Source organism: Mobula hypostoma, chromosome 9 (assembly GCF_963921235.1).
Source record: "Mobula hypostoma chromosome 9, sMobHyp1.1, whole genome shotgun sequence".
Classification (NCBI taxonomy): domain Eukaryota; kingdom Metazoa; phylum Chordata; class Chondrichthyes; order Myliobatiformes; family Myliobatidae; genus Mobula; species Mobula hypostoma.
This window is the reverse complement of record NC_086105.1, coordinates 57,964,207-57,981,647: the sequence shown is the minus strand read 5'-3', so window position 1 is coordinate 57,981,647 and position 17,441 is coordinate 57,964,207. Positions and strand designations below refer to the sequence as shown.

The 17,441-nt window shown below is 42.6% G+C and overlaps 1 protein-coding gene across 1 annotated transcript; it reads left to right on the top strand.

Annotated features, from left to right (window-relative positions):
* The first annotated feature begins 676 nt into the window (after window positions 1–676).
* LOC134352244 (probable G-protein coupled receptor 139) lies at window positions 677–16,726 on the top strand. Its single transcript, XM_063059535.1, has 2 exons — window positions 677–845; window positions 15,825–16,726. Exons 1-2 carry the CDS (start codon window positions 677–679, stop codon window positions 16,724–16,726), a joined length of 1,071 nt encoding a protein of 356 aa, XP_062915605.1.
* The last annotated feature ends 715 nt before the right edge of the window (window positions 16,727–17,441 follow it).

The following is a 17,441-nucleotide window of genomic DNA, read 5'->3' as shown; positions in this document are numbered from 1 at the left end:
TAGCCACTGTTTCACCCTTAGATGTGCTGCAAGCTGCATCATCAAAACACCAGCAAACAGTTTGTCGATAGTAGCTCTGTTTCATAAATCCTTATTGAATCAACCCAAATCCACTTTGTCACCATAATTTACTGTTACAGATTCTTTCACAACAGAATCTATTTTTTCCCAATTAGCAAAGCCAGTCAAGCTTGACTAAGTTTCAATGACGTCACTCTCTGATATTAAATTGTGCTGAGACACTTGCATTCTATATATTTATTTTATTATTGAGATACCGCGTGAACATATGCACTGATAGCTGATTTGTAGATACTGGGAACAATTTAGGTGCAATGGAATTTTGATTATGAAGTCTTGATATCATCAGTCCTGCTGACAATGACTGAATGATTAACCCTCTGGATAGAGAGGCTGACTGCTCTCTGCTCCTGTTGCGAAAGCTTTCTAGACGGAAAAGGATTCACCTATTTGTTCATTAGCTGCAATTAAAGTCGGTCTCCATGGAGCTGGATTGTGTCACTGATGTGTCTGTCTCCTGTATTAAAGAGGGTTTCATTCCATACCTGTTTGCAACAGCAGTTCCTCTAGCACCAGCAGAAATCAGTAGCACATGAAGGAGGGAAGGTGAACTCTGTGAACAGCAGAGTGGAACAGGAAAGAGATCCATCGGAATATGGGAACAGATGTGTCGAATATTCCAGGAATGGGGAGAACTGTATTCTGGGCAGCTCACTATATATTTGCAGATGCGGACTGGCTGACACTGGATGACCGGATCTACTATGCACTGGTGACTATTCAACAAATTTACCTTCCCATCCTTGCTATTGTTGCTGTTCCTGGTGAGTCTCTCAATTCATTGACTAATTCCAAGATGCGCTTAAATGCCTCACTCTTCCCGAGGGGTATTCTCCCTTCGTACTTGGTGTTACAGGTGTTAATTAAGAAAACCCTTGCGGTCCTTCTAAGTTACTTACTCAACATTGCTACTTTGGGTGTGGGCGTTTCAATGAAGTCACCATTTCCAGTTATTGCAACTGTAGATTTCTGTTGTGTTTTAGTTACTGTCTTTTCAATATTTGGAAGTTTGTGAACTTTTATCAGAGTAAAACCTCTTAATTCCTGTTCAGTAACTCCACTCTCTGGGATGGGGCCTTTTGGAAAAAGGCAGGAACGTGGAGCATATAATAAGGAAACTAGAAGGAGCAATTAATGAGGTGGTGGAGTGGGTTTATGATTGGGGATGTAGATTTTCAGCAGAAAAAACTCAGACTATATTTTTCACCAGGAAAAGAATTGAGGGAGGGAAGAAGTTGAGCATGTATGGGATTGAATTAGAAACGGTTGGATCATTTAAATTTCTGGGAGTTATATTTGATTCACGATTAACATGGGCAGATCATATCAGGAAAGTTGAGGAGAAATGTAAAAAAGTAATAAATGTGATGAGATGTTTGACTGGAAGGGAATGGGAGCAAGCTATTCAGCGTTGAAGAGAATATATGTGGCTTTAGTAAGTTCTGTGTTGAACTATGGAAATATAGTGTACGGATCAGCAGCTAGGTCTCTTATAAGGAAACTGGATGTGATTCAGGCTCAGGCTTTGAGAGTGTGCAGTGGGGCTTTTAAAACATCACCAGTATCAGCCCTACAGGTAGAAATGGGAGTAATGCCTTTGGAACTAAGAAGGATGCAATTGATGGCAAACTACTGGGCTAATTTGCAGGGGCACGATGATTCTCACCCTGCTGAAGGAGTGTTGCAGGAGTGCTGGGAAAATGGGAAGTTTCAGAAGGATAACTTTAGTCGGGTAGGGAATGATATTGCTGAAGAGTGTGGAGTGCTTGATCTAAGGATAAGTCCTTCAGTAGTTTATCTGGTTGTAGCTCCATGGAAGCTTGTATGGCCTGACATAGATTGGCATTTGTTAGGGGTTAAAAGGAAAGGAAAATATAAACCTGATTTGGTAAGTGCATTTAACTGTCATGTGATGGAAAAGTATAGTGAGTATACTCAGATTTATACGGATGGTGCTTAGGGACCTGAAACAGGGTTTGGAGTGGCTATACCAGCAAAAGAAATTGGAATCAGCAGAAGAACATCTAATAAGTTAGGGGTGTTTACAGTGGAGATGCTGGCAGTGTTAGTTGCATTGCAATGGGTGGAGAAAGCTAGACAAATCAAAGTGTCGATATGCTCTGATTCATCCTCAGTTCTAACAAGTTTAAGGTCTTTTCACTCAAACATTCGGCAAGATGTACTTTATGAAGTCTTCAGTCGGTCACAAGAATTGCAAATCAGGGAGGTCAGGTAAAATTTGTCTGGGTTCCGGCACATGTAGGGGTGAAGGGGAATGAGAGGGTGGATGAGTTGGCAAAGAGGGCGTTAAAGAAAGAAAATATAGAAATGCACATTAGTATTAGTAAAGCAGGGGTTAAGTGTGTAATCTGGGGAAAAAAATCAATCAAATGTGGCAAGAAAGATGGGACAGGAAGGAGAAAGGAAGGCATTTATATCAAATACAAAAAAGCATTGCAGATTCTGGGGCAGGTAGTGGATACAGAAGAGAGGAGACTGTGTGGACTAGGTTAAGGCTGTGACACTGTGCATTAAATAAAACATTGAAAACGATAGGGAAACACCAGACAGGATTGTGTGAGGAATGTCAGGAAGAGGAGTCAGTAGAACATGTAGTTCTGAGTTGCAGGAAGAATGGGATACAGAGAGAGATGATGAGAATTAATCTAAGAGATTTGGGGGTGCAGGAATTCACATTAAAAGAGTTGCTGGGCATGGGTGAGAGAGCACAGGTTAGGGTACTTTTAGCTTTCTGAAGGGTACAGGGTTTTTTTTAATAGGATATGATGGATAAGCAGGAATAGGGTACTAGGATGGCCAAAGATGGGAGGATAAAGTGTAGATGAGGGTAAGTGTATGTGTGTGTGTGTGTGTGTGTGTGTGTGTGTGTGTGTGTGTGTGTGTGTGTGTCTATGATTGGGTGAAGGGATTTAGAATGTAAGTCTATTGCAGCAGAAGGTGGTGGTAATGCACCATTAAGCTGGGTGCCAACTGCCATAAAACAAGACGAAGAGAAAGGATCTGTCACTGAAGGAGACTGTTTTGTCACTCATTTTTCTTCTAGAAATTTAGCCATTTCACGTTGTCTACATTACCAACAACTCTGGCAGCCATCCCACTCCATTCTGGACATGTGTACTGAACCTCACCATTATGCCATCATTTTCCCCTGGCATCTCTTGTTAAGAGCTTTGACAAGCTAGATCTCTTCCCAGAATCTGCTGCTTTTTACAAATTTCAATCCAGTGTCATTAACTCTTTTTGATCAATTTTATCATTCTTTTTTTTTTTAATTTTATTTTTATTTGGATAAGGAGTTCACAATTATCATGTACTTTTTTCACACATATAACCTTTTCCATTTTTTATATGTATAAAACTACAATTATTTATACATTCTTAAGTACACATTGAGATGATATAAAAGCAAAATAAACATTTAAATAGATAATTAATAGACACATTAAGAAATAAACTCATCCTTTCAGAGAGACCTATTTCCCTGTATGTTCACTACAGCTTTGTAAATGTCCTGCCTTCTTCAATCTCTCAATCTCTCCCTCTGTATCTATCTCTTTTTCTCTTTCACCTTTCTCCATATCTCTCACTCCCTTCCTCCCTCTGTTCCTCATTGCTCCCTGCTCCATCACTCTCTCACCTCCCTCAGTCAGACTAAAAAGAGGATAACACACAGCAGGGAAAGGCACACAGCTATATTTTTAACTGGCATTGAGTAGAAAGAGCTATCTCTTCAGGATCTCTCTCTCTCTCTCTGTCTCTCTCTTCTGTTCTAATGTCTTTTGGTCTCCAATATCCATCTCTGCCAAGAAATCAACTTGACAGATTACACCAAAAGCCCTTTTGAACTGTAACTGCATAAAATATCATTACTACTCTCTGAACAGAGTGTCACGTACCCCGTGACGGGTTAAAGAACCAGCAGAAATGGAAAACACTTTGGAGTCCAGTATTGTTATTAACTAATGGCATTTATTAGTAACTACGCAATACAGTGAAATAAATGCAGATAAATCAAACAGATTAGCAATGATTATATATAAGTAAGTATATCAGTAAGTGTGGAAATATATGAAAACCAAGCTTCTTCAAGTCTAGGGGTAAATAGATACAATCTTACAATAATGAGTAAAGTTCAGTTCAGTTCGTGGTATTGAGTTGAGTAGTGATGGAGAGAGAGAGAGGGAGAGATTTGAGTCTTCAGGTGAGCTGACGCTGTCAATCTTCCCGTTGTCCTTCGAAATCCTTCAAAAGTCATCGACTGTGACCACAACAAAGGGGTCCATTCTTCTGTGGTGGAGCTGTCAACCCAGGCAAGGGTGACAACATGAATAACTCCGCACCGGTCACGCCCTGTTCACACTGCAAGAGCCACTGATCGATCCCCCAAAACCCACTTTATCTGTGGCCACAACAAAGCTCATTCAGTGTCCAAAATCATGTGTCCCAGGTCTATCATCTGACATTCTATTTATCTCACCGTACTGAATACCAACTGTCTCTCAAATAACTCCTCCCTTCTCTGTCTGTGTAAGAATGTACAAGCAGGCAATGTCCTTGGAGAAAGTATAAAACAACCTGCGAGCAGTCTTCGTCTCTCTCTCTCTCTTTTAAACAAGGCGTTTGTGTTAAATAACTCTCTCTCTCTCTCTCTCTTCAAAAGCACAGTTCATAGGGGTAATCGAGCACAGTTTATAAGGGTAATTCAGGACCCCGTCACACCCCTTTCCTTCAAAAAAAATTTTGATGAAGGCGAAATTTTTCGTTTAACTGGAAATTTCAGAGTTTGAAACAATACATATATAATCGTCAGATGACAGAGCAAAACGTGTACAATTTCCAACTTAACATCTGGATAAACAATCAGCTATAATGTTGTCAGTACCTTTTACGTTTGATTTTTAAGTCATATTCTTGCAATATCAGACTCCAATTTAACAACCTTCTATTCTTATCCTTCATCTTAGTTAGAAACACCAACGGATTATGATCTGTGTAAACCACAAGTGGTCTCTGGGCAGGACAAACATAGACTTCAAAATGTTGTAAAGCCAGAATAAGTGCTAGTAATTCCTTTTCAACAGTTGAATAATTTTTCTGGTGCACTTTAAATTTCTTTGAGAAATAAGCTACTGGGTGTTTAATGTCGTCCACTCCCTTCTGTAACAGTACTGCCCCAGCAGCTTCGTCACTTCCGTCTGTTGCTATAGAAAATGGCTTGGAAAAATCAAGTGCTTTGAGCACAGGATGATAACACAGGATGTTTTTCAGTCGTTCAAATGCCTCCTGACAAAGATCACTCCATACAAATCTTTCACTCTTCCCTAGGAGTTTAGTGAGGAGGAGAGTGATCTCAGCAAAGTTCTTACAAAACTTACGATAATACCCAACCATTCCTAAAAACCTTCTCAAAGCTTTCTTGCCGGTTGGAACAGGAACCTCACAAATAGCTTGAACCTTGGCCTCTACAGGAGCCAGTTGATCCTGGCCAACCACATAGTCCAGATATGTAATGGTGGCAAGGCCAAACTCACTTTTAGCGAGGTTCACAGTAAGATTGGCCTTGGGAAGTCTGTCAAACAGTTTTGCTACGGCTGCAATATGCTCTTCCTACGTTTCATTCCAGATCACTAAATCATTGATATAAGCCCCTGTGTTTTCTAAACCTCTAATCACAGAATTGATCATTCTTTGAAATGTCCCTGGAGCATTTTTCATCCCGAAGGGTAAAACATTATATTCATACAGCCCCGAAGGGTGTGACAAATGCTGAGATTTCTCTGGCCCTGTCGGTCAAAGGAACACACCAATATCCTTTTAACAGATCAATTTTTGTGAGGTACTTAACCTTTCCCACTTTTATCAATACAGTCATCCACTCTTGGGCTAGGATAAGCACATGTCTTGGTTATTGCATTAATTTTCCTGTAGTCAGTACAAAACCTCATGCTACCGTTCAGCTTAGGAACAAGGACGCAGGGTGACGCCCAGTCTGAGGTAGATTGCCTAATGATACCAGTTGCTAGCATGTAGCTAATTTCTTTTTCAACCCCTTTGCTTTTCTGGAAGTTCATTCTGTAAGGATGTTGTTTTATGGGCTGGGTTGAATTTACAATGACGTCATGCACTGCACCTGTGCACTGTCTTGGAATGTCAGGAAATAAATCTTTATGCTTGTTAATTAGTTTCTCCAATTGCTCTCTCTGTGCAGACTCTAGATGACAAACTTTATCAGTAAGGTCTTTCAAAATAGTGGAATTCTCAAGTCTTGATACAATATTCAGTTTGGTAAAATGATTTTGCCTCTCATTATCAAATTCCTCAGCCCACTTGTTTTCATAACCGTACTTATTGGTACCATCTCAGAATCATGATAAGGCTTCAGCATATTCAAGTGTACTAATTGGGTCTTCTTCCTTCTGTCAGGAGTTTCGATAACATAATTCAAAGAACCAATTTTCTTAATTATGTGGTATGGTCCATGGAATTGTGCTTGGACGGGACTGGTCACAAGAGGGAACAGCACCAGACCTTATTTCCAACCTCAAACACCTGCTCTCTCGTTCTTTTATCAAATCACAGTTTCATTTTAATTTGGGAGTCTTGCAGATTCTTCTTGGCAAGGTCACAAGCCTTGTTAAGTCTTTCATGAAATTTTAAAACATAATCTACCATGCTGACACATACTTTTGGGTTAGACCATTGCTCCCTGAGCAAGGTCAGAGGTCCTTTGGGCCTATGGCTGAAAATATGCTCAAACGGGCTGAACCCCAGGGACTCTTGAATGGTGTCTCTCACGGCAAAAAGTAATAAGTGTATTCCTTCGTCCCAGTCCCTGTCATTCTCATAACAGTAGGTTTTAATCATGGTCTTTAAAGTGGAATGAAACCGCTCCAAAGGCCCTTGAGACTCCAGGTGGTAGGCAGATGACACAATTTGTTTAGCCCCCAGCTCAGAAACTATTTGCTGGAATGTTCTTGAAGTAAAGATTGAATTTCTTTACGTAAACTTACCAGTGCGAAAAACTTGCTGAGTGCCTTTACCACAGTCTTGGCCTGGATGTTTCTGAGAGGCACGACTTCAGGGAACTTAGATGCAGCACACAATTATTAACAAGTACTGATGACCAGCAATGGGCCTACGCAATCCACTATGACCCTAGAAAAAGGTTCACCAAAAGCAGGTATCGGCCAAAGTAGTGCCTTTGGGATGGCCTGGTTAGGTTTTCCCACCACCTGGCACATATGACACCCTCTGCAGTAATTAACAATATCTTTCCTCACATTAGGCCAATAAAATTCCCTCATAATCCTGTGCACTGTCTTCTTTACTCCAAAGTGTCCCCCTAAAGACATTTTGTGGGCCAGGTTTAAAATTTCAGCCCTGTAAACCTTTGGGACCACCACTTGATGCACAATAGCCCAATCCTCACTTGTAGGCACAGTGGCTGGTCTCCACTTCCTCATCAACACCCCAGCTTTAAGGTAATATCCCACTGTCTTTTTCTGAATTTCATCCTCAGAGAGAGCTGTCTCTTTTAAAGCCACAATTTCAGGATCTTTATTCTGTTCCTCTACAAATTCCTTCCTTGAAAAGGACAAGTCTTTTCCTTCCTCCTTGCTCTCCTCAGCCGCACTACTCTCTAAGTGCTGCTGGTATAGGGACAGTAGGAAAGCCTGGGATAAATCAACATTAGCATCAGCAGCTTTTCTGGACATGCTTCGGGTCACTGCGCATGTGGGATACACATCAGCATCTATGGGCGGGTCCTCAGCAGCAGCAGGCTTACTTGTAAGCTGAACTGCTGGGTAAACACCTCCACCTGCAAGGTCACTACCGAGTAAGACATCAACATTGTCTATCGGTAGTTCAGATCATACACCTATCGTGACTGGTCTGGATACCAAGTCGCATTCCAAAATTATCTTGTGCAAAGGCATGGCCTCAGTTCCCTGTCCAATGCCTTTGATAATGTTTACTTCATCAGTCTCCGTCTCAGCACCAACCAAAACACTCTTTAATATCGGTGACTGAAAAGCTCCAGTATCTCTCCAGATTCTCGCTGGAACTGAGGTTGACTCCTCCTTCACAGACACAAACACATTTGAAATAAATCTCGCGAGTCCCTCTTGAACTCGGTCAGACTCCGCCTACATCAGCGGTGTTTTAACTTCTGAACACAGGCATTTGGGGTTTTCTCTTTCTCTTTTCCTTTTTCCCTTTTCATAGCAAAACAATTGGACGCCACATGACCAGGTTTCCCACAAAGTAACACTTGAAACTGGGAAATTTTTCCGCCAACTGCTTTCCTTCCTCCTCACTTTTGTCACTAGTCCCCAGCTTACTTTCTGGTTTAGCCGGTGAATTATATCTATTACCCTTTTGAGAAATCCTATTCGGAAGAAACGTGACCTTATGAATCAAGGCATACTCATCTGCTAATCCAGCAGACTCTGACAGTGTTGCTGCCTCTTTCTCATCTAAATACGTCCTTATACCATCAGGAACGCAACCTTTAAACTGTTCAATCAATATCAACTCTTTCAGGTTATCAATATCTTCACTTGCCCCTTTCAAGGTACACCAGCAATCAAAGTACATCTGCATCTGACGGGCAAACTCTAAATATGTGCGATCCCAAGGCTTCCTCAAATTTCGGAACCTTTGTCTGTATGCCTCCAGGACCAACTCGTAAACTTTAAGTACAGCACCTTTCACTACATTATAGTCATTTGCGTCTGCTACAGACCATGCCAAATACACTCGTTGGGCCTTCCCCTTAATCACACTTTGTAACAGAACAGCCCACTGATCTCTCCGCCAGTTCTGACTTATGGCCACTTTTACAAATTGTAGGAAATACCTATCGACTTCTGTTTCCTCAAATGGAGGTACCAACTTAATTTCTTGACTAATATTAAACAGTACAGCCAGCTCCCTACTACGGCTCGGCACTGGAACCCTTTGCTGCACCAACTCCAACTCAAACTGTCTCTGTCTTTCTGCCTCTTCTCTCTGTTTGTCTGCCTCTCTAGCCTCATGAACCCTCTGCTTTTCTGCTTCATCAGCCTCGAGCTGTTTTAATTTCAATTTCAATTGCAACTGAACGTCAGCCTCAGTAAGTACCTTACCTTCAACGAATAACTCTAACACCTCCTCAGCAAACTTTCCCTTAGTTATATAATGCTGGGCTATTACCGTCTGTATCTGAGCTCTCCTCATGTTACTGTCACCTTTAGTCTTAATTTTTGAGCAATTGCCAACAGCACATCACTTTTAGCATCATCCAACTCCTCAGGTGTTGGTTCTGCCATAAACTTACTAACCTCAAACTCCATTTCTGCTGACATTCCACACAAGCAAATCAAAGGAGATTTTCCCCAATCAATTCAAACAAGCCTCCCGACCAACTTGTTCATATCCCAGACGAGCCTCCAATTTTGTCATGTACCCCGTGACGGGTTAAAGAACCAGCAGAAATGGAAAACACTTTGGAGTCCAGTATTGTTATTAACTAATGGTATTTATTAGTAACTATGCAATACAGTGAAATAAATGCAGATAAATCAAACAGATTAGCAATGATTATATGTAAGTAAGTATATCAGTAAGTGTGGAACTATATGAAAACCAAGCTTCTTCAAGTCTAGAGGTAAATAGAGACAGACTTACGATGATGAGTAAAGTTCAGTTCAGTTCATGGTATTGAGTTGAGTAGTGATGGAGAGAGCGAGAGGGAGAGATTTGAGTCTTCAGGTGAGCTGACTGTCAATCTTCCCGTTGTCCTCCGAAATCCTTTAAAAGTCACCGACTGTGACCACAACAAAGGGCACAGTTCTTCTGTGGTGGAGCTGTCAACCCAGACGGGGGTTGACAACATGAATAACTCCCCACTGGTCATACCCTGTTCACACTGCGAGAGCCACTGATCAATCCTCCAAAATCCATTTTTTTCTGTGGGCACAACAAAGCTCATTCAGTGTCCAAAATCATGTGTCTCAGATCTGTCATCTGACCTACTATTTATCTCACCGTAGGGAGTACCAACTGTCTCTCAAATAACACCTCCCTTCTCTGTCTGTACAAGCAGGCAATGTCCTCGGAGAAAGTATAAACAACCTTTGAGCAGTCTTCGTCTCTCTCTCTTTCTCTTTTAAAGGTGTTTGTGTTAAATAACTCTCTCTCTCTTTTCAAAAGCACAGTTCATAGGGGTAATCGAGCACCATTTATAGGGGTAATTCAGGACCCCGTCGCAAGAGGAATAACAAAGTTCTTCATCCCTTATAAAATCACTGGTCCCTCTTGTTCATTTTCCCCTGCAGTTTCTCGGAGTGTTTGATGTGACTGTCACTGTCCTTGGCTCTGAAATGGATGCAGCAGTCAAACCAGTGTTCACTGTCTTGAAAAAAATAATTTCTGGCATTTACTTTCTAATGCCAATATGTGAATCTGTTGACAAGGGATTGTTTTTGCATGAAAGATGGAATTCAAAAAAAAAGAAAATGGAAACAAATAACACAGAAACAGGTCCCATGGCCCACTATATTTTGCCAAACTCATTAAACTGGAAAGTAAATGTCTAACCAAATTAATCCAATCTGTCTACAAAACATCCATATCCATCTAATCTCATACATTCTAATCTCTAATAGTCTCTTAAATGCCTCTGTTCTATCATATTTGTTTCCACTGTCACTCCTAGCAGCGCATTCCAGGCACCCACCACTCTTTGTAAAAAAAAACGCCCACACATCTCCTTTAAGCTAACTCCCTCACTTGATTTGCATGCCCTTGAGTATGAGACATTTTGAGCCTGGGCGAACGATGCACATTATCTACTCTATCAATGCCTCTTATAATCAAGTAAATTTCTATTAGATCTCCCCTTGGCCTCAACCACTTTAGAGAGAACAACCCCAAGTCTGTCCATCCATTTCGGAATTGTGTTGGCCGTTAGTCCAGACAACATCCTGGTAAGCCTCTTCTGCACTTTCTACGCCATTTCTACTATGGGATGACCAGAACTGAATGAAATACTCCAAATGGGCCCTAATCTAAATTTTATGAAATAAAGCAGAAAATGTTGGAAAGAATTGGATCTGCAGATTTGTCTGCAGCAATGTGGGAAAGGAGAACTGTCTTTGTTATAGGTTCATTAACTGGCATAAGAACAGGTAGCTCATATTTACTAACCTGTGGATGAATATGGGAGAGAAGGATTGAAGAATGAGCAATCTGTTAAAGTGTACAAGGTGGAGTCAAAGATGGCAATCAAAATCAGTGAATGTTAAGGAGATGACAGGTCAAATGGTGACCTGGTCTTTTAAACGGTAAAGAGGAGGAACACAGTCAGTGGAGGTGGGGTCCAAGTCCAAGGTTCACCATGCAATGACGTAGAACATGGCTGACTCGCCCACACAATGTAATGATCAACAGATGAGAATTGAGCTTTTTCACCAACAATGCCAAGTTCATTCTGTAACCATTGGGACCTGGAAATGGAGCTGTCATCCCCACGCTAGCACAGGGGCAATAGACTGGAGCAGAAACTGGATTGATTTCCTTATATTAATCCAGGGACAATGGAGTAAAGGCCAAGGTGCCTGGCCTGTTGTCCAATCAAAATCAGAGTTATTGGGAAACTATCAGGAGCAGGAATTTGAATTGATTGTCCACCCCAATCAGGGTCAGTTCAAAATAACTAATTGAAGGATCCTGGATGATTCTGTCAACGTAACCCAAGCTCACGAAGGAATAATCAGTAGCAGGGACCAAGTAATTTCCCCCACACTTACCGCGGGGGTTGAAACCACCTCATGGTCACTGGGTCATTAGCTAATGATTAGAGTGTAGATTGGTTATTCCATTGGAGTATCCCAAGGTCACTGGCAATGTATAATGGCAGCAGCTTGATCCGACAACACCACACACACTGGTTTAGTGCACAACAAACAGCAGTAAAGATTTCCATAAGACCATAAGACAAAGGAGCAGAAGAAGGCCATTCGGCCCATCGACTCTGCTCCGCCATTTTATCATGAGCTGATCCATTTTATCCTATTTAGTCCCACTGCCCCACCTTCTCACCATAACCTTTGATGCCCTGGCTATTCAGATACCTATCAATCTCTGCCTTAAATACACCCAATGACTTGGCCTCCACTGCTGCCCATGGCAACAAATTCCATAGATTCACCACCCTCTGACTAAAAAAATTTTTTCGCATTTCTGTTCTGAAAGGGCACCCTTCAATCCTGAAGTCATGCCCTCTCGTACTAGACTCCCCCATCATGGGAAACAACTTTGCCACATCCACTCTGTCCATGCCTTTTAACATTCGAAATGTTTCTATGAGGTCTCCCCTCATTCTTCTAAACTCCAAGGAATACAGTCCAAGAGCAGACAAACGTTCCTCATATGTTAACCCTCTCATTCCCGGAATCATTCTAGTGAATCTTCTCTGTACCCTCTCCAACGTCAGCACATCCTTTCTTAAATAAGGAGACCAAAACTGCCCACAGTACTCCAAGTGAGGTCTCACCAGCGCCTTATAGAGCCTCAACATCACATCCCTGCTCCTATACTCTATTCCTCTAGAAATGAATGCCAACATTGCATTCGCTTTCTTCACTACCGGCTCAACCTGGAGGTTAACTCTAAGGGAATCCTGTACGAGGACTCCCAAGTCCCGTTGCATCTCAGAACTTTGAATTCTTTCCCCATTTAAATAATAGTCTGCCCGTTTATTTTTTCTGCCAAAGTGCATAACCATACACTTTCCAACATTGTACTTCATTTGCCACTTCTCTGCCCATTCTTCCAATCTATCCAAGTCTCTCTGCAGACTCTCCATTTCCTCAGCACTACCGGCCCCTCCACCTATCTTCGTATCATCAGTAAACTTAGCCACAAAGCCATCTATTCCATAATCCAAATCGTTAATGTACAATGTAAAAAGAAGCGGCCCCAACACTGATCCCTGCGGAAAACTACTGGTAACCGGCAGCCAACCAGAATAGGATCCCTTTATTCCCACTCTCTGTTTCCTGCCAATCAGCCAACGCTCTATCCACTGTTACGTACCCCGTAACTGGGTTGCCAAACCAGCAGAAATGGATCACTCAGTTGGAGTCTGGAGTACTAGAACTAAGAAAGTTTTATTAAAGAAACAAGCAACACAGTAATCGAAAGGATAATAAATGCAACAGTTCAGCGATGATAAACGCACATGTGCACAGAATTAAGATAACAGCATCAATCAAGCTCTATCGTTGTCTAGGGGGTAAATGACCAAATTTCAAAATGACTCAAAGTCCAGTCCAGTTCAGTTCGCAGTAATCGTTGCCATGGCGAGGGACAACGTGGGGGGAGAGAGAGATAGAATAGGAACAACTGATCATTCAGAACACTGCTTCACTCACAGACCAGCGAGATGGCTCACAGACCAGCGAGATGGCTCACAAACAGCATTTGGGCGGGTCCTTGGTGATGTCACCTGAGGTCACCGACTGTGACCCCTCCTCCAGATGCGGTCGATCCTCTGCAGTGAACCCGGCACCCAGGCAAGGGCGGACACACACCGGGTTCCCGCTGATCGTACCTTTCCACCCTTGTCGTTGTCTGGTGCTTCTCACCCACTCGTGAGAGGCGCACCGCTTCCAGGGTCTCGTTACCTCGGGTGGCGTGTGTGTCTGTGTTAGCAAACCTGTCCCTTTTTATCCCCCTGCTGGGGTATCGCCTGTCCACCACTTCAAACAGTTCAGGGTTCAAAGGGGGAGCCGCTCCAGACAGCTCTCTCTCCCACGTCCCTTCATTACACATCTCCAGACGCTGCTCCATTGTTCCTTATCTCTCCTTCCCCTGAGGGCAGGTGGCAGACCAACTGCTGATGCCACTGATGCTAGCCCAGGCCAGCAAACATCTTAATTTTATGTGTATTCTCGTAACACCACGTATGTAACTTTCCTGTAATTCCATGGGCTCTTATCTTGTTAAGCAGCCTCATGTGTGGCACCTTGTCAAAGGCCTTCTGAAAATCCAAATATACAACATCCACTGCATCTCCCTTGTCTAGCCTACTGGTAATTTCCTCAAAAAATTGTAATAGGTTTGTCAGGCAGGATTTTCCTTTAAGGAATCCATGCTGAGTTCTGCCTATCTTGTCATATGCCTCCAGGTACTCTGTAACCTCATCCTTGACAATCGACTCCAACGACTTCCCAACCACCGATGTCAAGCTAACAGGTCTATAATTTCCTTTTTGCTTCCTTGCCCCCTTCTTAAATAGCGGAGTGACATTTGCAATCTTCCATTCTTCCGGAACCATGCCAGAATCTATCGACTTTTGAAAGATCATCACTAATGCCTCCGCAATCTCCACAGCTACTTCCTTCAGAACACGAGGGTGCATTCCATCTGGTCCAGGAGATTTATCGACCTTTAGCCTATTCAGCTTCCTGAGTACTTTCTCTGTCGTAATTGTGACTGCGCACACATCTCTTCCCTGCCACCCTTGAGTGTCCGGTATCCTGCTGTCTTCCTCAGTGAAGACTGATGCAAAATACTTGTTCAGTTCCTCTGCCATCTCCTCATCTCCCATTACAATTTCTCCAGTATCATTTTCTATCGGTCCTATATCTACTCTCACCTGTCTTTTACTCTTTATATACTTGAAAAAGCTTTTAGTATCCTCTTTGATATTATTTGCTAGTTTCCTTTCATAGTTCATCTTTTCTCTCTTAATGACCTTCTTGGTTTCCTTTTGTAAGGTTTTAAAGACTTCCCAATCCTCTGTCTTCCCAATCATTTCTGCTTCCTTGTATGCCCTCTCCTTAGCTTTAACTTTGGCTTTGACTTCTCTTGTCAACCATGGTTGCATCCTTTTTCCACTCGAAAATTTCTTCTTTTTTGGAATATACCTGTCTATTTCTTAGACCTGAATATACCTGGAATATTTCTTCTGACTTAACCTCCCACATCATGCGCAGGCCGCCTCTCCACACTCCCCCAGTGACCCAGGATCTCTGGGTAAAGGCCAAAAGAAGAAGCAGACATTTTTTCTCCTTGCGTCCATTGCTTTTGTTAAATAATCAGGAACACAAAACTGGACTAAGTCCCTCACATTTTTCCAAGGAGTTTGGGTAATGCTCAAGAGCTGGAACAAGCACTCCTACTTCGACATCAGCCGAGGGTATTTGTGCATGCTTGTAAGCGGCAACTTATGTTGATATCCTCGTTGCTATTTATAACCACAGTTACACAATTATAATGCAGGGTGCACATCTTTACTGTTATGCTATAGGTATTTCATTTAGCAGCTCTGGGAAAGCAGTCTTTTCTGCGTTTAGCCTGTTGAAGCTGCAGGTTGATGTGGAAAATGTGCCATCCAATCTGGGGGAGGTTTTCTTGGTGAGGGACAATAAGGTTAGTCTTGGGTTTTTTTGTTCAGCGGGAGATGGATTGAGAAGACGCTGGGGAGAACCGATAATTCGTTTCATCGTATGCAGTGTACAGTCCATTATTTCCTGGAACCAATTTGTAACCGGGTAGCAAATTACACAGCATGCACACATACCAGGGTATAAGGCAGGACCGGAGAGTGTTTTCCCCAGACTCACGCAGCCAAGGAAACCAGGTGGTTTCACTACTAAACGTTCTCAATGAATCTGTTATCTTATTCTTTGGCCTCATACATAATCCACCTGTTTATTCCCCCGCCCCCATAGTGAACATTGTGACGATTGCGATTCTATCCCGGGGGAAGTGCGGACTCTCCAAAGTTGTCACTCACTACCTGGTTGCCATGGCAGCGGCAGATCTTCTGGTCGTTTTTCTCGACCTGATTTTGAGGCAGATTCCGGTTGTTTATTCGAAGTACTTCAGGTTCCTGTTTTCGCTCCGCATGTGTAACATCCAAGCAGCCATGATTTACGCAGCCACAGACTGCTCGGTCTGGTTTACTGTCGCTTTCACATTTGATCGATGTGTGGCCATTTGTTACCAGAGACTGAGGAATAAATATTGCACTGAGAGAATGGCGGCAGTAGTCATGGGGACAGTGACTGCTGTGAGCTGTTCAAAGAATATTTTCTGGTATATTATTCTCACAGGTGTGTATTTTGTTGATGATAACCCCAGATTTTGCGGTACAAGGAATGGTGTTCTGGGCTCTCCAGTCTGGGGAACAATTGCTATCCTTCATTACCTGCTCACCCCTGTGGTCCCGTTTCTCCTGGTACTGCTGCTCAACGCAGTGACCATCAGACACATTTTGGTGGCCAGCAGAGCCCGCAAGAGACTCCGAGGTCCCGGCACTGGGGAAACTCCCAGAGACACAGAGATGGAAAGTCGCAGAAAATCCCTCATCCTATTGCTGGCAATTTCGGGGAACTTCATTTCATTATGGGCATTGTTTACAGCAAATTATATATGGGTCCAATTGATTCAGCTTATGCAGGGGACAGAATTTCCACCTTATTCAATGCAGGAGGTGGCCTACATGCTGCAGCTCCTTAGCTGCTGCACGAATACGGCTCTTTACGCTGTGACCCAGACGCTTTTTAGGGAGCAGCTGAAAGATATTGTGAAATATCCTCTGACTCTTATTATAAAACACACCCAGTTCTGACGAGGGCCAAGCAATCCACTGCCTCGTTCTGCCTAACATGCCTGGTTTTCCCGCACCTCCCTCTCCTTTAACACGCTCTCCATTCCACTGACACTGGGCCAGGTCCGTGTCACACGCTGTTCCTGCAGTTCACGACCCTGATCGACCCGATTCAGAGTGGATAATGTGCTGGGCTGATTATCATCCTGTTTGTGAATCATTTGTTTCTATTTAAACACCATCTTTTCACAGCCAACTGATGGATAATTGTACTCCTTTGTCTGACACAATTAAAGCTTCAAATTACTGTATATATTGTATATCAATTAAGGGCTTTAAAATGGAAGAACAAACTTTCTCCAGTTGATTCAACAAATCCTTCTTTCCAATGAAAAAGTGGTTGAAGGATGGCTTGAGGGAGGTATATAAATTATCAAAGGCATAGATATGGTACATAGTCATTTTTCATGGTTGGGTCTAAGCCAAGTCGAACAAGGGGAGGGGAAGGAATTTAAAGGTGGATTGGAGGGGTTTCAGCTGACCACTAAGAAAGGAACCAAGGGGAAAAAGGAATATCGCTGAGAGGATGGCTGCCTGAGAACTTAGTGGAGATACCACAATATTTGCAAAAGAAGAACACATGAATTGGTTAAGCTTCAAAGGCTACAGTCCAAGTGCTGGTAAGTGGTAACAGGATAGATAAGTATTTGATGGTCATCATAGACATTGGGTGGGA